Consider the following 20128-nt stretch of genomic DNA (forward strand, 5'->3'; position numbering starts at 1 on the left):
AAATGCTTGGATTGGGTTTTAAAAAATGGTGGGCAGCAGCTCACTTTCACAGAATTTTATTATCAGTATTTTCATGTTGTAAATGGTAGCCATCTTAGGCTAAAAGTATATTCACCTAATGGGCAGGTTAATCTTCCTTGACAGTTTAGTGTGTCCTAGGCATTGCGTGGAACAGAAAAATGCAGTCCCTACGTTTTGGTACAGATTCAGCCTACCAGAAATTGGACTGGACTCTAAAACTCTAACCATGATGATTCTTTGGCTACTCTCTTGGTGATTCTAGAAGGGGGTTGTCGTGGCAGATTCCAAAGAGGGAGAGGAAATGATACAAGGAAAAAAATTAAAAGAATGCGAATTTGAATACTTACCTAAAGTCTTGACCGAAGGGCAGCCCTCCTCTGTTTGGAAAGTTGTTTTTCACTTCAGGAGGAACAACCAAGGTGACGAGGGGTGGAGCTACTGCACAACCAGCCACATCAGACAAGTCAACCTTGGCAGTCAGTGAAATGACAGCTGTTGATGTCAGAGCACTCCCATACTCTGCATTTATATAGTTTTTCATCTGCAAAGCAGTTTTTCTATGGCTGACAATTTGGCCGACAGGATGAAGCTGATAAGGAGAGCAAGTCTGATGAGGACTACTTGGAGTTTGGAGTTCTCTCTTCTGTTTTGGCCTGTGCCAAGCCCGAGGAAGTCCATGGCTGCATCTCTTCAACACCCCCCACCCACCCACCACCCACATCCTCACCACCTCCCCACCACCTCCCCCAAACCACAAGAAGTTCCTTAGATTCTGGCCAAGATGTGCAATTTTGTCTGCCATGCCTTGCAGCACTTACCCTGGCTCCTCTTAGGTAGCACTTGCGGGGAGGGAGGAGGCTAATATGACAGTTTTCTTTGAGAATAGATAAGAGTTCAGTGCATTGGTTAACCTGGCCTCTCTTCCCCCCAGTCTCTCAACTCCTTCCCTTTCTGCATGCACTTCTTGCACCACTTATCTTGTATCACCCAGGAAACCAGTGGGGAAGCTTCACTTTCTCCACCCACATAGCAGAAAAGGCTCAGGCCCCTGCAGTGGGACGGTTGGCTTTTCTGGTCTAGCCACAGTCAGCCTGTGCTGAATGCTTCCTCTCCTGGGGCTTGAGAGAGGAAGGCTAAAGCAGCTGCCAGTCAAGCCCCTTCATCAGGCTTCTACACTCTTAGGTGGAAAATGCAAAATGGTGAAGACACTTAGACCTGCCCTGACGCCTCCAATCTAGTCAGCTTGTTTACTCTCCCTGGTTGGAACCATGGCCTGAGAGAACCAACCTGCAGTGAGCCAGGACGTGGAGCCCTGCAGTGGGACTTCTGGATGCCCTTTGGCACTGGCATACATTAGGCAGGAGTCATTGCCTCCAAGGCTGGTGTATGCGTGCATGTGCGCACACATACAGGTTGGCAAGTACTGGAGTTGGATTGTACTTTGTGCTGCATTTCCCTTACCTCCCACTGCTCCCTCACTTGGTCATAGTTTGCTTTTGGGGGGCCTGAGCAGAACTGAGCATCCTTAGAAAGCACCATGAGATAACTGGGTATCTGCTTTAAAGATAGGGGTGCTAGGGGGCCACTCATGTATACTCAGTGAGACAGAGTTGGCTCCTCAGATGCCACTGAATAGCCGGAAGTCGTTCCTTAATCTGCTTCCAACAGAGGTTAAAAACTCATCTGGGAAATCCTAGCAATAGCAGGTGGATTATAAACTGAGATTGTTATTCTGTGATGCATCTGGTGACTAGCTGAGACTCCTGAGTGGGTGGGTAGGGGGAAGGTCCCCTCACTGGAGGTAATTTCTGCCTACATGAAGGGGTTAAGCCCAGCGCCATGCTGGAGACGGGCTACTTCAAACCACCCTCCAGGGCAGTTCTGCCTTTCAGCTTGTCGTCTTTGTGCAGTGCTGGTGAGAACTGCTGAGGCTCTGCACACAATGCCTGACTAGTGTTTCATTCCTGGATCCCAGGACAGAAAAAGCAATTAAGATAAAAAACGAATATTCAAGCCTCTGCACTGCTGTTTTGCTGTTCCTGCTTCTTTGCATCCACTCCAGGCAGACTGCTGCTGCTCTCAGACAAATGGAATGGAAAGTATTCTTCCCCAATTTAAAATTTAAACAGAACTGCTTTCAGTGTGTGTGTGTGTGTGTGTGTATGTGAATGCCAATAAAGCACTTGGAGGAGGAGGGGACTGATCCTATTCCAAGAGCCTGAAATGGGGAAAGGGAAACCAGGCTGTGGACCCTGGGAAGCCAGGGGTCCCTGCTCTGCATCTCCAATGCCTGAGGCAGGTGTTGCTCATTCTGTGGCTTCGGTAAACAGAGGGTCTGTGGCGATGCTGTTTGCTCCAGTTGCTCCTCCCTTCCTAGCTTGTCTGCTCCACTTTTCCCTCAGAAGGGCAGAATTAGGAGAGATTTAGATAGACTTGTGACCTGCAGCTCCCTACGAAGACCAGCTCCAGGAACTTCAGGCTGGACCTAGGGAGGAATTGTACTGACTCCGAGATCTGCAGTCTGCCCTGTGATTTGGGAACACCAGGTAGGCAGCACTTACGGCAAACTTCACTAGTCATGGCCGTGGTGGCATTTCTGGCAGGAGTTGGTAAGAGCTGACCTTGCATCTGGAAGGAAGAAATGTGTCCATGTTTTCTTATGATGGCCAGAACAACTCTCTGAGACTTAGATCCCCTGTCATTATCCATAACTGTTTATTGCCTAAGAAGCATAAAGCCCAAAGCCTGGCTCAGTGAAAGAGAAGGACAAGAACATAATAATACCACCTGTTTACATGTGTTTAATGCTTTGAATTTTCCAATTCCTGTTAACATTCATTCTCTCATCAAACCCTCACAACATCCCTGTGAGGTAGGTCAGGCAATAAGTGGTTTGCCCACAGCCACACCAGTGATAGGGACGGAGTAAACCCATACTGCAGGTTTCCCAGCCCCCAAGCTGATGCACCTTTCATTTCATGTTACACAGGATCTTTGTGCCAACCAGACACAGGAGCATCAAGAGCACTACCAGAAGCCTCCCTGCTCTCTGAGCTTGCAGAAGGGACCCAGAAATGCTGGGCTTGAGGCATCAAGACCAGGGATGCCCCCTGTAGGCCAAGCCAGGTAAACAGAAGGAAGGGCAGGAGTACTGGAAGTTCAGGCTCAACAGCCACCCCTGCCACCACCATAGGTCTCAGCCTAGCATACACTGTGTTCCCTACATATCTTGACCTTTGTCAGGTGCAAGTCTTATTAGTTTACTGAGAGGACTCAGTGCCCACTCCCAGACGACAAGTCACTGCAAGGCGTGGCTAGCAGCAAGATTCCTGACTTCCTTCCCACAGTGCCTTCCCATTCTGTTACACTCTGCAGCCCAGGAAGGAGGGGGAAGGTGAGGGCTGACTGACTCAGCCTGCAAGTGCTTAGAGATCTGAAGCTGAAAGGCCCCAGCACCATTCAGCTAATGATTATTATTAACTCTGAACAGGCTTTAGCACAGCGGCCAGCTGGCTTAGGGAGGATGCCTGAATCTCCCACAGTGAGGTTTTCAAAACAAGACCTGGCTAGGCACGGTGGCTCACGCCTGTAATCACAGCACTTTGGGAGGCCGAGGCGGGCAGATCATGAGGTCAAGAGATCCTGGCCAACATGGTGAAACCCCATCTCTACTAAAAATACAAAAATTAGCTGGATATGGTGGCACGTGCCTGTAGTCCCAGCTACTCGGGAGGCTGAGGCAGGAGAATCGCTTGAACCCGGGAGGCAGAGGTTGCAGTGAGCCAAGATTCTGCCACTGCACTCCAGCCTGGCGGCAGAGTGAGACTCCGTCTTAAAAAAAAAAAAAACAAAAAAAACCAGACCTACAGCAGCCATGCACGGGGGTGGAAGGGTGGGACGATGAGAAAGAAGGGATGGGCCAGTGAGTGCGGAAGGGCAGCCTGCCTTGTGAAAGGGTGGGGAGAGAGGAGGCCCAGGCTGGCAAGTGGTAACAGCCTACCACTTAAGAGCCAAGAAGGTGAGGCTGGAGGACTTCCCCAGATACAGAGCTGCTCCCATTCCATACCAACCCCAGCCATGATGGGGCTCAGAGGAGGGGTGGTTACAGAAAAGACGGGGGCTTGGGAGGGGTATCTGAACCCAGAAGGGTAATCTCATTTCCATTCAGATTTGGATACAGAAGCCATCTATATTTCTAATGTCCTCAAGGTTGAATCTGAATATAATCAAATTTGGAATATAATCAAATTTGGAATATAATCAAATTTGGAATCAGGACTTAGCTTGATATGAAAATTTGTGCAAATAACACGCAAATTTTTAAAATCTAAGCACCCTGCCCTGGCTTTTTTTTTAAAAAAAAAAAAAAGGCAAAACAGGCTGACCACTAGCAGCTTTCCCTAGCCAGGGAGCAAGGACAAAAGGGCAACCATGTGCTTCTCCTCCAAGGCGTTTGCTTCCTTGCTGAGGAGCCAAGTGAATACCCCAGACATGAGCAGAATAAGGGAGGTGCGGGGAACAGAGGATGGCGGAGGAGGGAACACACAAGCAGGAGCCCATGCAGCTGGGAGCCACTGAGATCCCAGCTGGAGGAAGAGTGCCCTGGCACTGAGGACTAATGGCTGTCCAGCTGCTGCCCCAGGATGTGAGGGCAGGTGGTGATGGAGGGAGAAATGGAAAAGGGGGGGAAGGGAAGTCCCTCCACAATCCGGCCTGCCAGGATGAAGGGCTCCTCCTGGTGACCTATTCCCTACACTGCAGTCAGACCAGGCTAAGCAGGAGACCACCAGTGCCCTCCTCTCTGCTCTGTGCCCCTGCCCTCCAGGCCTGCTGGTCAGAAAGGCGACAGCTGGGGCCCCTTCCTCCTGCAGAATATAAATGACTCCCCCTTCCTCCCAGGGCTGGGAATAGACATCAGATGGCACAGCCCACGCAAACTGCCGGCTGTCAGCACGCCTGCCCGCCCGCCCACCAGCCCCCGCACCACCTGGGAGGAGGCAGCACCTCAGGCAGGCTCAGGCTTTACGGCATTGCCTGCTTGCTCTTAGAGCAAGCTGGTGAACTTTGCCTGGCCCTCCTACCCTGCGGCAGGTAGAATGAGCCTCTCAGCACTGGCTGTGATGAGGAAAGAGGAGATGCAGTCCCTGGATCAAAATCACCGCAGGTGAAATTCTCCATGCAGCCCCAGTAACCGTTTCTTCTGAGTTCACACCACACTGGAGAGTTTGAGAGGAGGGAGGACAATGAAAGAGACAGGAACAATACCCCTCTGCACAGCAGGGGCCTCCTTTAGATGCTTGTCCTGGAGATGCAATCTCCCCCAGGAGAGGCATAATGAGTTACGTGGAGAGGACACTTCTGCCCTTGCTGTCCCCATTCTTGTACTATTGAATCAAACCAACCTCCTTACTTCTAAGCTACCCGGAGAGGAGGACCTGAATCTTCAGAAGACCAAGGACATCCACAACACTAACATCTAGGAACACCTGCCCCTGCTCCTGGGAACTGGAGCTCCAGCGCCTACACCCCAGGCTTCCCAGAGTTCCCTGTGAGCTATGTCTACTTGCCTCAGCAGCACTTTCCTGGCTCAGCTGTTGTCAGGCCTTGCCATGATCTAGGGAGATCCTATCTTCTCAACTGAGCCCAGACCACAGCTCAGCAGTCTAGCATCCAGTCCTCACCACCGAGGGCAGCCTGGGGAACTACTTTCAGCTGCAGCAAGGAGGGTGGTGGTCTCTGGAGGGAAGAGAGTCCAGCCTTCATTTGCCAGCTGGCACCAAACTCAGCCCCCTCTTGGACCAAAGAGCTGGGAAGAGATGACAACTGAGGAAAGCTTAGATAACAAGGGAAGACGGGTAACCAGAGAAACTTTGTTTTCTTTGGATCAGAAAAGCCCTGCCCCACTTCCTTGGCCCTTATGAAAAGCTTCAAAAAAGCTCCCAGAAGCTATGTGCTAAGGCAAGAACCTGAGCCCTAAGAAGGGCAAAGCATGAGATGCCTGGGGCTCCTTTGCCCTGAGAAGTGATTTCGGGGGAGGGAGCGCACGCAGGCCCTGCAGCCCTCAAGCCCGGATCCTGAGGTGGGCTGAAGGAAGATCTTAGCTGGGCTAGGCAGCCCAGCCAGGAGCCTTCGGCTTGGTTAAGCCAATGCCCTCCTGCTTCTCCAAAAGCTTTAAAGTGACTTTAGTGCCTTTACCGTCTTAGAGTCCAGAAGACCCTCACCTGAGTCCCTTCTTTCCACAATCCCTGACCCCCTGTGCCCTGGCACAGGGACCAAATCAGCACAAATTTCTGAAGGGCCTCAAGGGCAGAGCTGTCCCTCCAGGGGAGTAAAGGGAGAGTAAAGAACTACCCCCTGAGTCTGCTAAGTGGTCCACGTGGTCCACAGCTAGGAGAGTGTTCTGAGACATCGACCTGACAGACGCTGTATATTAGAGAAGGAAGGGACTTAGAGATTGTTTAGAAACATTTCACAGATGAAGAAACAGTGGTCTTAAGACATGGAATGTACCTAAGGTTGTACAACAGAGCCTAAGAGGACCACATCCCATAGATAAGACCCATGGGCTCTCTCCACTACATCACACTGCTTTCTTAAAAGTAACCCAAATATCCATGGATGCCATTCATAACGTACAGGAACCCAATTTTTCATCAGGCACACAAGCAAGAAATGACCACCAGCACATCACTATCACCACCCAAAACTCTGTCTCTCATCAAGTAGAGGCTTCAGGATCAGGCTCTCCATCACCTTCCACTCATACCCAGTACATCTCCCCATTTTGACCCACTGAATTATTCCTCAACAATAGCAGCTTTGGTTTCTGCAGTCCCTGGACCAGCCAAGAAGTGCGAAAACCTGACCACTTCTTAAATAGATCCCTTATAGATCACCAAAGGAACCATGATGTTCAAGGCAAGTGTCCCACCTAGATTCAGAGTTCGCAGGAACTCACATTTCCATTTTCTTCCTCGGCAAGTAGGATCTGGAAATCTGGTGCATGATCACCAGGGCTGGATAGACGGGCAGTGCCAGGCACAGGTACCAGGCTGCACCTTTGATCTGGGCCTGGAACCATACTGAGTACATGCCCAGAAGCACCGTTACTGTAGCCATCAGGTAGACCACCAGTCCACACGTCAGATGGTAGAGCTTGAGGCGAGCCACCCTTGAGACCCTGGCTGCCCGGGGACAAAGGAGGCAGAGCCCACACAGTGCCTGGACAGCAGTGGCCAGCAGTGTCAGGGCTCCCACCCAGCTGTGCCAGGACACCAGATGAGGCAGCTCACTGCGGGTCCTGCTGGAGATGATGAAGCCCAGGCCCAGAGCTGCACAGAGGATGGCTAGGGTCTGCCCTGCCCAGTGGAGCCGGATCCGTGCTTTTCGGGAGCAGAAGAAGAACAGGGAGTGTTCAGGTGAGAAGAGTAGGATGGCTTCAGCCATGCAGAGGCAGAACTGTGAACATAGGAGAGAGCCAGTAAGCCTCATGTCTGGCTTCGAGGCCTGAGAAAAAGGAGGTGCTCTCATACATCCTAACAAAGAGGACAAAGGGTAAGGGTTAAATAAGTTCAATCAGGACCACCAGCCTCACAGCTCAACATTTCTGGGAACATTTGGGAATCAGCACTTGAGTGCACGTCTCCTCATTCAGGTTGACATCTCCCCATCCCAACCTCTACAATGACTCCCATTTCTTGACCAGTGGAGCAGCAAATGTTAAACTTCTTCCTGAACGTTGGGGACAAGTCGGGAGATGACCGGATAACACCTCTCCCCCCTTCTCCTTTCCGGCCCCAATGGAGAAAGAAATTATCTTCCATGCCCTCCCGCCCTTTTCAACCATCTGACAACTGCCTATGGCCCAGCCCTCCAGGTTTCCCAATCCCATAGGCTGCAGGGAAAGATGAGCCCTAGATGTTTCCTCCACCTGTCTTAGCCTTAGAAAGGCTGAGCTTTCTGAAAGCTGGGTGCTTCCCTGGGAGAATGAGGTGAGGCATACCCAAACAAATCAGATAGAAGCCTAAACTCACCGCCAAGGCCATGAATACAGGGTGCCAGGAGAAAAGACCTAAGAATCAAAGAGAACAGGCTGAGGGCTTGGTACCATTGTTCCTGCCCCTGTAGCTAGGTGGAACCCAAAGAATCTACCCACAGGAGAAAAGTACCATCCCCAATCCTAATCGGGCACAGGAACTAAGGACAAAGTGGAGCAGCCAAGGAGCCCCAGGGTGGGCAACCAAGAGGGCCTCCTTATCCACACACATACAACAGTTTGGCCCGGGTTCCCCGTTCAGCACCTCTCAGCTGGCAGCCCAGTCCTCTGCCCCTTTTTTTGTTTTTTGGTTTTTTTTTTGGTTGTTGTTGTTTTTTTTTTTTTTTTTGATACGGAGTCTCGCTCTGTCGCACAGGGTGGAGTGCAGTGGCGCAATCTCGGCTCACTGCAGCCTCCACCTCCCGGGTTCAAGCGATTCTCCTCCCTCAGCCTCCCAAGTAGCTGGAACTACAGGCGCGCGCCATCACGCCTGGCTAATTTTTGTATTCTTAGTAGAGACGGGGTTTCACCATGTTGGCCAGGCTGGTCTCGAACTCCTGACCTCAAGTGATCCACCCGCGTCGGCCTCCCAAAGTGCTGGGATTTCAGGCATGACCCACCGCGCCCGGCCTCCTTCACTTCTATCCTCCATCAGGGGACCTGTTTCTGAGGAAGTAGTTCGGTCTGTTCAATCGTCTGCCCTTCCCCCACAGCACCCAAAACCCCATTATTCCAGGATCCCTGGGGCCCCGCCCCACCAGGCCCTCAAAATCCCTCCACTGTTTCTGTCTCCCCTTTACTGCTGGGGTCCCTCCTCCAAGTCTCCCGGGGCTCCCAAGCGCTGCCCCTCCAGCATCTCCACTCCGCCCCCTTCCGCAACCCCGCCCCGCACACTCACTGGTTCCTGGCCGGGACAGCGCTGTCAGAAAGATGGTGAAGCCCAAAGCTACCAGGTGCGCCAAGATCCCACTGCCTCTCCGCAGCCAGCGGGTCAGTCTCGGCTCCCCAGCTGGAGCGGGAACCAGACCTACCTCCAGGGGCTGCATGGCCGTGGCCCGCGGGCCCGTACACTCCAGCTGCCCGAACACGTCTTCCGGGTTTGCGATCGCGGAGGCGGTGGCGGCTGCAGGAGAGGCTCCTCCCCGGGGACGCCGCCGGCAGTGCGGCGGAGTGGCCCACAGCGCCCTCTGGGGGCTGGGGGGGAAACGCGAGTGCCCCGGAGAGGCCCGCTCCCGCGAGAGCCCGGAGGCAGAAGGGGACCGAACAGTTCCCAGCCCACCTTCATTTGTATCTGTGTGTCTGTCTACAAGGGCCTAAATCCCAAGCAGCCTGTGGAAATTACTTTTGTGGCAAACGATTTCAGTGAAACCCCAAATCACACACTTGGTACGCTGAACCAAGAGTGTGAAACAAGTGTTTGGAGCCGATTTCTAGTAGTACTGGATTTCCCTGGCTGTGCACTGTCTCCTGTCACCTCATTTTGTCTTGTTCAGGGAACAAGCTTCCTCCATGCCTAAGAGCAAGGAGAATAGGAAATAGGAAAGGACATCGCCAAAATATAGTGCCTTCAACCTGGTGGACCAATGGAGGGAAATGCAAGTCTCCTCTCGCATCTGCACGGGAGTGGTCCCCAGCGAGATAAATGGAATAACTAGGGCACTCCCAGCCCTGCCGCCTCCTCAACAGCTGCTCAGCCCTGAGGAGCCAGGTGATCCTGAAGGACCAAGGCCTCCCACACTCCTGTGGCCTCCCACACCACCAGTTCTGCAAGTGATGATGCCTTTTCCCTTCCTGCCTCCAAAAAAGGGGTGGTTCAACCCAAGAAGGCCTCCCTGGGAAAGGTTCTACCCCTTCCTTAAAGGCAAACCCACAGGCAGGGAAGGAAGGCTGTCCAATAGAAAACAGGAACATCCCAACAGCAATGACCAACCCAGCTCAAGCTCCCTAAGTGGCTGAGAAAATGAGGCTGCAGGAACAGCTGAAGAAAAGCAGACAATAATTCAGGGAGGGATGGATGCCTAGGGTTGCTGAAGGACCAGAAAAGGGTCACAAGCCAATTCCCAGACCCTCAGGGCAAGGATCCTAGAAAGAGCCAGAAGTGCAGCTCCCCCTCTCGAGTTTCTCTTCCCAATGGGACCACAGTCGTCTCTGGTGTCAAGACTCAGGAAGCCTTACTCATTCAGAGCCACACGCCTCATCATCCTGTCTGGAAAGACTACCCCAGTGACACAAACATTTTTCACACTATTGAAAATGACAAGATGACAATAATAATAATAATGAGCATAAGAGACTTTTGCAGGCAAGCTATGGGAGCTGGAGTCTGGCTGCCTATCATCTCAGCCTCCCAGGGTAGGGCTGGGGACAGTAAGGACACTCATTTTGTTATTTTTTTCCTTCCTTTTCTATGTTTCTGTTTTTATATTTTCATAGCAGCAACAGAACAGGGAGACAGTCTTGAGGTATTTTAAAGAGCTTTTTTTCTTAAAAAAAATAATATAAAGTTATAAAAAGCGGCAGCAGCCTGGGGCCCGGATCTGGAGGGGAGGAGGTGCTGGCGGCTCCGTTGCAGTGGGCAGGCACTTTCTCGTTAATGGGCTTTTGACTGCAGGAAGACAAGAGGCGAGAGAAAGGGTCAGGGTGGGGGCCTACCAGCTGTCCTACCCAGTGAACTGTGTGCACTACAGAGGCTAAAGCTTGATTTCCTTCTGCTGGCCTGGTGAGTAAAACTGAGCAAGGGGGAAGATGAATGCCAGCTCACCAGGGGCAGCCTGGGTAGTGAAGCTGGAGAACACACAGGGTTTATGATCAGGCCCACATCTAACCCAGGAGAGCACCCCCGTCCCACCTCCAGTAAGTCCCTCCTGGCAGAGATCATATGGAGAGCACATGGCACACTACACCAGGGCTCCCACCAGAAGAGGCAAATAAAACTGGCTGCAGGCTTTACTGGAAACCCTGGAGAACTTGCCTGTCACCTGCACACCTGGAGGTGGGCACATGTGCATAAGTGGACATGGGGTTGTGTGCCTGCCCTTCAAGGCCCTGATGCCCAGAGGAAAAACCAGTGAGACCAGCCCACCCACCTTGCTGCTCGGCATGTTAGGCTGTGACCCAGGGACTCAAACTCCCTTTCCTTCAGGGAACAGAGGTAGCTCCAGTACCTGGAATGAGGGTCACAGCCAATTCAGAAAGAAGTAGCCCTTTGATTATAGCAAAAGCAGGGGTGGAGGGGTGCCGCATCTCCTCAGCCCAAGGGAAAGGGTTAGGGATAGGGGAAGGTTCACCAGGCAAAAAGCTGGAGACACTTTGCTAAGAACTGACCTACCTCTTCCTAAAGAAAACAGTCCAGGAACTCTCTCAACTTCCCCTTCCTCCCTTTCCCTGCACAAACACCAATGTAGCATCTTCTCTGTATCAGGTACCCCCTGTGTGCCCCACCCTCATCAATCTTCAGGGAGCCTGGCTGGTACCTTCAGTGTAGAGCACTTCTCCTCAAAGGCCAGGGCCGGGCCTGGCTTCTTGCGGCGCACAGAGCAGGCCACATCAGCAGGGGCACCAGCCTGACAGTGCTTGGCCTTCACTGGCCGGCAATAAGTGGCCAGGTTTTTCCGCTTCTTGGCCACCTCCTCCTCAGAGAGGCAGTTGGTTGGCAGGGCCTTGGCTGGGTGTCCGGCTGCTCCCTGGTTCTCCAGCTGAGAAGCCTTGACTGGTGTGGGGAGCTGATGAGGGGAGCCACGACAGTCCAGGGGCCCTGCCCGCTTCACTCTTGGCCCCATTGTCCCATTAAGCCCCATGCTCAGGGCTGTTTTAGTTTTGGCCGAGAGGCCCCTACAGCCAGAGGGTTTCCCTTTTCCAGTGGGCTCCAGGATGCAGGTCCGTTTAAGAGTGGTGGGGCCAGGGGATAACTTCCGCTTTCGAGAAGGGGCCTCCACCTCCACCCCGTCCTTGCCTTTGGATGACTTGCTGGCCTTGGAAGGCGGCAGCTTGCTGAAGGACGGGGATGGCGTGTTGGCAGGCAGTGGTGAGGTGATAGCCTGGCTCCCGCCCATGCACTCTGCCTGGCTACAGGCAGCCGCCACGCTGGGGGAGCCTGCAGGGTAGCTGGGGACAAGGTTGTCCTTGGTGGGGGGCATGGAGGCTGGGCAGGCAGGTCTCGGGGGTGGACCTGGAAGGCGGGGGCAGGTGCCTGTAGAGGATGGGCTCAGGGGAGCAGATAACGGGGAGTTGACAAGGTGAGCTGGAGGTTCAGCTGCCGGTGGGATCTTCCTGCAGCAAAAAGAAAGCCCCACTGTGACTGCCAAGAAACAAGACAGCTTCCCCCAACACAAGACACACTCCAGTCTCTCTGCCCCACCTAGAAATGGTCAGCAGAGCCCCAGAGTTGCTGCCATCTGCTGGGAGATGCTGGAACTGAGGGTTAGGAAGAAGACACAAGGGTGTGCCTGTGGAGAGGAATTAGCTAGTACCTACTAACTAGGAGGTAGCCCAGTAGGAACTTCATTTTAAATCTTGGTTTGGGCATCCCCTATCCCTAGTTACCCAAAAGGTACTGGAAGTGATGGATGAAAGTCTAGATTCACCCCCAGACCACCCTTCCATGCCCTGCCTTAGCCAAACTCTAGGCTGCCAAGTTTTCCCACCTCCTTTTCATGCTACTCCCTATCTGGGGTCCTGCTGGCAAATAGCCAAGGCACACCTACGGGTATACAGGAAAGATCAGGGCTTCTGAAGCCCAAGTATGTCTGGAACCTAGGAATTTCCATTCTAGAACTTCCATTCTGGGTCCAAGACTTACTTCCACATGTGTGAGCTGAGGTGCCGTTCCAGCATGGAGCTGAGTGCTGAGCAGAACCGGTCCAGCCGGCGGCTAAACACATAGCATCCTGGGCTCACCAGCCGGCTCCCAAAGGTGCAGAACTAAAGGCAGAAGGAAGGTGCATGGTTGGCAGGGTCTGGGGTGCACAGACAGCATCTGCACACAGGATCTGGCCTCCTCCCCATGTTGTTGGCCAGGAGTGCTGGGCCACCCCCTCCATAGGCCCCTATTCCAGGTCCTTACCGCCTGTGGCCGTGGGGGCCGGGTTGCATAATGGCAGTCAGGGGGTGGGTGGAGGTCGTCAGATGTCCCCTCCTCCTCACTCTCTTCGCTGGAGGCCTGGGTCCCACCCCGGGGCATGGGGAAGGGGAAGAGGCCTGGGTCCCCATCACCACCACAGGGGCCTTCATCATCCAATTCACTCTCGGAGGAGGCCCGGGACCTGGAAGGGCCAAAAGGGATGCCAGGGGAATGTGACTGTTGTGGCGTCAGAGTAGGGGCATCCTTGAACCTGCCGAGCTCAAAGAGCAGGGCACCAGGGCAGACACCCTGCAGGGCAATCAGAAGAGGACAGAGGGAAGGGAAGGACAGGAGGGAACGACATAGCTCACAGAGTAAGAGACAGAGAGACTGCTCCCAAGGGATTCTCTCCCCAGCCCCTTCACCTCCCAGCCCCTTCCTCCTCAGGGGATAATCTGCTGCAGATCCGCCTCCTCCAGAAAATCTTCACAGTTAAAACTGTACCCAGCTCTGGTCAGCCCAGTCAACTCGCTCAACCCCCTTCTTGCATCACATATTCCTGTGAGCCTGTCTGTGAGCTGAGCCTGTGTTTCGTGTCTGCCCCTTGTGTGACAGGCAGAGATGCATGTGTGTCTCCTTCAGCAAGTCAGGCTCTCCCTGGGGTCCGGCATAGCCTCTGCACGCGAAGGGGCCAGTGAGTGAATACACATAGGGCTGCCTTGCCCAGGAGTGTGACCCTTTCAGCTCCCCAGTGACAAGTTTCGGTCTGTTGGAGGCAGCTGGGAAAATGTTCATATCCTGAGTGTTGGATCTGGCACACTGCCGAGAGGCTGGGGTGCTGTGGTATGCCTGGTTGGAAACAGGGGAGTCTCCTGCTTCCACACCACTGTCAGGAGCCCCAGGAATACCCCCACACTCAGGGCTGAGGGAGTGCCTCTTCCAGGACACTCCCTGAGCCTGTTTCCAGGGGCCCCTGATGGCTTAGGGGCCAAGTACCCCCAGGTGAGGTAGGGGTTGGATTCTAGACGTACCTGGGCAGTGCACAGTATGGGTAGGTCTGCTTGGCACGAACAGAGAAGGTGCTGCTGGGAGCAGCCACCGCTGCTACAACCTGGACTGAGGAGGGGAGCTCCTGGGAGGGGCGCTCGAGAACTTGCTCCTTGCGCCCTGGGCTCTTCTCCTTGGGAGACTCCCCTTTGCGGGAGTTGGCCTTCAGCTCTGCCACCAGCACGTCAAAGTCCTTGGCCCGGCCCTGGACTTCCCGGCGCTGGTGTACTGAGTGGATCTAGAATACAGCAGAGTGGAGAGCTGGGGAGTAGGTATGAACTGAGAAGGGGTGAGGGACGGCAGGGTGCTTTGGCCCGGGCAAGTTGGGGGGCAGGGAGAGAGGTGGGCATATTTGCAGCTGTGTTCATGTGTCTTTGTTTCATTCCCCCATGGGGCCAAAACCCTCCTTTGGGATGGGGGAATCTGGAAACTCCCTCCTTCCCACTGTTCCCACCTTCTGCCCAGGAGGGGCATCCCCATCTCCCCTTCCCTTGGGTGGGCCTAACTGCCCTCCCTTAAGCTGGACCTTCAGTAACATTGACATTCCTCTCTTTGCCCAGGGAAGGAGTGGGCAAGCCCTGTGCTGTCCTCCCTCACCGTGCAGTGGGAAGGGGGTTACCTTGCAGGTCAACAGGCGGGTACAGATCTTTTTGGTCTCTGGATTTATTACCCCACACTGCCTGTTGAGGTCGCACTCCTTCCCTGTGGGGAAAGCACTTCCAATGAACCTCAAGACCATTTCCAGGAGTTTACAGGAGGATCTGGCCGCTTCCTGCCAAGGGCCTGAGAACTGGTACTGAGGCAGAAGAGACTCCAGCCCTCAGCCTGGGGCTGTACCTTCCAGATAAACTTCTGGGCATCAACATCTCCTTGCTGGGTGTGAGAACCATCCCTATCCCAATTTCAGGTGCGCCTTTTGGGACTTCAAGCCCAAAGCAGGGCAACACACATCAAGAAACAAAAGCAGCCATGGGCATCTGGGAGGCCAGAGAAGCCAGCTGTGAGATGTGTCAGGCTGGCGCCCTGGATCTAGGTGAGAAAAGAGTGAGAAAGAACTTCACCTCCTGGGCATGGGCTCCCTCAGCCTTGATCAGGAGACACAGGATGGAGAGAAGCTTCCCAGGAAGCAAGCAGGTCAAGAGGTGACGGGGCTCCTATACCCTACAACCTGTGATGGCCAGGCCCATAAACCTGACCTCCTCCTCATCCAGCCCAAGGACAAAGCAGCCCAAAGGAGTCCCCACTCTACATTCTGGACCCCCAAGACCACAACTACTCACGAGCCATCTTCCGGTGGGTTTTAGCGGGCAGCCTGGTCCCACTGGGCTCCTTTTCAGGAGGGCTGCCTTCAGCCCAGTGACTGGACCCCTCACTGGGGATGATCTCGATGTTCTCTCTGCCAGGAGGTTCTTTAGAAGGGGGAGCCATGGGAGGTTTTCCAGGGGAGTCCTTGGTGAGGCCCCCTGGCTGGCTGAGAAAAGCAGAGGGTGGGGCCACCCTGATTCCATGTCCATCAGGCTTTGGGAGACTGGACATCTTCTCCAGATTCACCACAGGCACGAAAAGGCTACACACAGAGAGAGGGGGTTGGCTGGGGGAGGGGAGGGGAGGCGAGGCCTGGGGCCTGGACTCTAGCCCAGAGCCATCTCTTTCCCAGCCCTGGAATTTGGGTGGGCTCCAGCAGGGGTGTGAAACACGGGAAGAGGAGACCCCATCTTCCCTGGAATATATGGAAGGAAGCTGCAGACAGGACGGCTGCCTCCTGCTGTGAGGAGTATGCCTTGACCCAGGGCTGTCTGTATTGATGTCAGCCCATCCATGGGTCAGGGTCAGGGCCAGTCTTAGAAAGTTTCCAGCCTCTCCTTACCAGAGGTTGTCTTTCTGGGTCTTCTCAGGAGGCTGGTGGCCACGGCTCCGGGACCCCTGGCCCTTCTCCCTGGAGGAGGTTTTCGTGGAACCTGGGGCCCTACAAGCTGGGCCCTGCCCATTCACTACATGGCATTTCTGAGAGCTGGCAGGGGCTGGAGGTGGGGGTGGGGCCCGGGCATAAAGCTTGCTGAGGGGCCCATGTCTTCTTTCTGTCACCAGGAGGTGGAAAGAATAATCAAGGTGAGTGGTATCACCACTTCCTTCCCCAACCTAACCCTGTCCATAGACTCACATGAGAGAATCTGAGTTTCCATAAATTAGATTGTAAACATGCCTCCTTCCCATTTGAATCTGAGCCTTTAAGACTCAAAATTCAAGACCCAGCTTCCTGAATTTCTTAACTCCTCCCGTAATTCCACTGGATGCTAGAATTTTGTTCAAACAATAACCCGACTCCCCACAATGCTCTGAAGCCACCCCCACAACCTTCCTATCCTCAACACCACCCTCCATTACCCCACGAGACCTCCCAACTGACCCTGTCCTCAGAGTTCCATGCTCCACCTTCCCCTGTCCCTTTATCTCCTCCCTAGGGCTCCCCTCACCGCAGTGCTTCTGGAAAGCTTGAGGCTTCACCACTTGGCTGCAGTGGTTACACACAACCAAGTAGAAGTCATCATGGGCAGGGCAGTGCCCGAAGATGGACATGTCTGCAATGACAGAAGCCCATGTCACTGGGGCTGAAGATCCCAGGGTTTCTCTGGAAGATCGGAGAGCACTCCCACCCCACACTCAGAAGGCACTTCACCTCCCCGCTGATATAACAAGCTCCATGCTGAATGCTTCCAGCTTCCAGAGTTCAATCTAAGCAGTCCCAAAGGGTATACGCTTTCAGGTGAGTGGGCAATCACCTATGATTATGATCTCCAACGACAGGTCACAGGAGCCAGAACAACCGGCCAACTCGGACCTATCAAAATGAGGGTCCCCAGACAGCTGCTTCAAGCAGCCACCTCCTTCTGTAGTGTGGTGGAAAAGTGGAGCGTGGTCCTGTCTGCCCTGGGTCCCAGCCCTAATGTGTGTCGACTCCCACCTTCTTTAATGAGGGTCATGGCATCCAACTTCTTCATGTTTTTGCTACTCTCCTCCAGCTCAGCCCCTAGAGGAGAAACACAGCTCAGAAGGGTCAGGGCCAGTTTTAGAGAGTCTCCAGCCTCTCCTTACCAGAGACTGTTCTTCCCAGAAGACAACCCAGAGGTTGTCCCCTTTCCAGAAGCCCCAAGCAGGGCCTGCAGCTCAACAGTATGAAGCCCACACTCCGTGACAAGCTCCTGGTGCTAGGACCACTTGGGGAACCTTTCAGTGGGTCATTCTCAAATGCCCATCTTCCTTCACCTGCTGCATCTGGACTAAGATGGCCCCACTAAGAAGAATCCATCCACCTTTCTTATGGGACCCTTCACTTCAAGGTGCAGTTTAGGGTTCCACTGCTAACTAGTTGGGTGATTGTGGGTAAGTATCATCTCTTTTCTGGGCCTGCTTCCCCATTTAAAGAGGAAACCGTCCTTAACCAATGTTTCTATAAGTCCCTGAGTCTCTTCTTGAGATTTCTCGATGGGTCCTTTCTGCTACTATGTGGCATCCCAAATAGATACTCTCCCAGGTCCCCACCCCCATGAACTCAATTTTGCTCCACCTGGGTTACCATAGCATTGTCAAAGTTACACCCAGCTTCTCAGGTCCTGCACTGATAGGATGGTCACAGAGCAGAGAAACTGCTGTCTTTGGTCCTTGAGCATCTTCAAAGTCTCCTTGGTCAGCTATGCAAGTCCCTCCCCTTCTTAGAGGGCCTTTGGGCAGGGGTTGCCCTTGTACCTCAGTTTCTGGGTTAATGACAAAAACATCTTAGCTGTGCAAAGCAGCTTTTTCCCCATCCCCCTACCTCTCTCCTCCCCCCTCCCTCCTCTACGCCCCCTCCCTGTCCCTTGGGAAAAAAAAAAATCAATTCTGAGTCACCAAACCCGTCTGACTCCATTTCCGGTTCTCAATGCACCCAGACCCTGACAATGGCCCCATCCTTGCCCACCCAGCATGGGGCAGCCCCAGGGTGGCCTGGGCTCCCACTTAGGTCTGCTCTCTGATGCCCATTAACAGCTATGCTCCTTTATAGGATGAGAAGATTGTTGACAATCTTATATAATATCCAGATTATGAGGGGTCGTGGGTTAGGCACGCAAGAGACAAGGGGCAGCTCCCACTCTAAGTCCGTTAAATGCAAGTGCGGGGAATGATGGATAGAACGAAACTGGGAGTCGGATGTCTCAGAGGAGAACAAGTGTCATTAGAGACCCCTCCGTGCAGTCTCCTCCTCCACCTCTTCTCACTTGCAAACTTCTTCAGGGGCGTGATGCCTGCTGTCACCCCGAAAGGCCACGAGGCCAGGTGCTCCCTGGGGCCCAGAAGACAAAGATCAGAAGAAGGGGCTGTAGGCCCGCTCACTAAGGCACTCAGGGGCCTAGAGAAGGTGAGAGTAAGAGCAGAGAGCCAAGAGGCAGGGCAAGAGGCCTGGGAAAGGACAGTGGGTTGGAGGCATGGATGGATGGACCGAAGGATGGAGGGAGGGAGGATAGATGGATGGACGGACGAACTACCGCGGAGAGGGCGGGGGTCTAAAAGCACTGCAGCTGCAGGCAAATGCCGAAAAGGAGCAGGAGGTGTGGGGCAAAAGGCGAAGGAACAAGGGGGGTGAGGAAGGGGGCACAGAAGTGGGGTGCGTGGGAAACACGTGCAGGACTGTTGCGGACAGGGAAAGCTGGAGGCAGGTGCAGGAGGGGCGCGAGCTGAGGGGCAGCAGGCAAGGAGAAAGATAAAGGCAAGCCTATATGGGGGCAGGTATTAGCGACTGGCAGAGGCAGAGGTGGGCAGGGTGGGCTGCGAAAGGTGAGCCGGCGCTAGGACCCGGAGGCGCGAAGGTGACGGAGCGGGCGGGCACTAGGACCCGGCGGGTCCTTTGTTTGGGGGGCCGGGGAGCCGGACGGCGGCTCCAGTCGGCGGCTCCCCTCAGCTGGCGGGGGCCCGGAAGGGGGGAGGGGAGATAGTGATGGGGTCCCCGGACTTTAGGGTGGCTTTACTCACCGTCAGCCGCGGGCAGGTCGGCCCGCTCCACCCACGAGCTCCAGCTCTGTCCCGCGAAGTCATCGAGACTCGGCACCCGCCGCTCCAGAGCGGCCATTGCTGCCGCCGCGCGTTCACGCACCGCCATCACCGCCGCGGACGCGCGCCCGCCCTGGCGCCGCCGCCGCGCGGCCCCCTCCCCCTCGCCCCGTCGCGGGCACGCCTCCCCTCCTCCCCACCTGCCTTTCCAGCGCAGTCTTTGCGCAAGCGCAACACAGGTTGCCTGTTCTCCGCGCCCCCCCCCCGCACAGCCTTCTGGGAAGTGTAGTCGTGGAGCGGATGCTATTGCCTACCGAGCTTGCAGCAAGAGTCCCTCCGAAATGCACAATTGCAGGGGGAAAAGAGAAGACCAAAGCTCCAGGACCTCTTCTAACCCTTATGCACACATTATTTGTGCTACCACTCCACTCTCCCAAGCTCACTGCATCTCTCCCCAGCCCCAAACCTCTCTGCCCAGACGCCCCTCTAAGCCGTGCGTCCGCCAGCTGGCTGGCGCCCCTTCCCGGGCTGGCGGCCACGAAGCGACTCCGCTCCCCTGTAGATCGAATAGGGTAGGTGCAGGGAGGTGGGCGCTGTGAATCAGAAGGGCAAGGGGAGGGAGTCTGTAGGAGGTGCTGAAGGACACAGGGGTGGTGTGGGGGAGGGCCTCGGCTCCCGTGTCGTGCCTCCTCTGTGGGAAACCCACGCTGCCCTGATGCAGAGCAGAGGGTTGGCATGGCGTTGTCTGGATTTGAGAGAACCTGGCCAAGCTGACCAAGATCACCTGTCACGATGACAGGATGACAGAAGGCTGTCTCCGAGCCAGAGCCAGCCCCGGAACTGGGGTGGCCCCGAGGCAGCTGGTGTTTGCAGCATCTCTGCTGATCTGTCTCTCTTCTCTTGAGAACTGCGATCGATACCCTGTACAGCCTCTTCCCAAACCC

General features: G+C 54.5%; 2 protein-coding genes across 15 annotated transcripts; both read right to left on the bottom strand.

Annotated features, from left to right (window-relative positions):
* Positions 1-2802: 2802 nt before the first annotated feature.
* LOC100970458 (probable transmembrane reductase CYB561D1) lies at positions 2803-10369 on the bottom strand. Of its 10 annotated transcripts, none has more exons than XM_008964755.7 (4): positions 8955-9234; positions 8619-8722; positions 8055-8092; positions 2803-7479 (listed from the first exon to the last, which is right to left on the bottom strand). In XM_008964755.7, the coding sequence occupies exons 1-4, from the start codon at positions 9100-9102 to the stop codon at positions 7368-7370; spliced, it is 402 nt and encodes a 133-aa protein (XP_008963003.2). In that variant the 5' UTR covers positions 9103-9234; the 3' UTR covers positions 2803-7367. The 10 variants fall into 10 exon arrangements, with proteins under 10 accessions (XP_008963003.2, XP_008963016.1, XP_034788871.1 ...); XM_008964768.5 differs by having other exon boundaries at positions 2803-7556; XM_034932980.3 differs by having other exon boundaries at positions 2803-7556; positions 9088-9227.
* A 144-nt stretch (positions 10370-10513) lies between these two features.
* ATXN7L2 (ataxin 7 like 2) lies at positions 10514-19344 on the bottom strand. 5 transcript variants are annotated; one of them, XM_034932909.4, is made up of 12 exons: positions 19167-19344; positions 17125-17190; positions 16637-16741; positions 16030-16240; positions 15443-15729; positions 14782-14864; positions 14147-14400; positions 13119-13317; positions 12855-12976; positions 11530-12325; positions 11143-11220; positions 10514-10661 (listed from the first exon to the last, which is right to left on the bottom strand). In XM_034932909.4, the coding sequence occupies exons 1-11, from the start codon at positions 19291-19293 to the stop codon at positions 11179-11181; spliced, it is 2292 nt and encodes a 763-aa protein (XP_034788800.1). In that variant the 5' UTR covers positions 19294-19344; the 3' UTR covers positions 10514-10661; positions 11143-11178. The 5 variants fall into 5 exon arrangements, with proteins under 5 accessions (XP_034788800.1, XP_063455554.1, XP_024782452.2 ...); XM_063599484.1 differs by having other exon boundaries at positions 15443-15633; positions 19167-19332; XM_024926684.5 differs by lacking the exon at positions 11143-11220 and having other exon boundaries at positions 19167-19343.
* Between the last annotated feature and the right edge of the window lie 784 nt (positions 19345-20128).

The sequence above is a fragment of the Pan paniscus genome, chromosome 1, assembly GCF_029289425.2.
Source record: "Pan paniscus chromosome 1, NHGRI_mPanPan1-v2.0_pri, whole genome shotgun sequence".
NCBI classification, from domain to species: domain Eukaryota; kingdom Metazoa; phylum Chordata; class Mammalia; order Primates; family Hominidae; genus Pan; species Pan paniscus.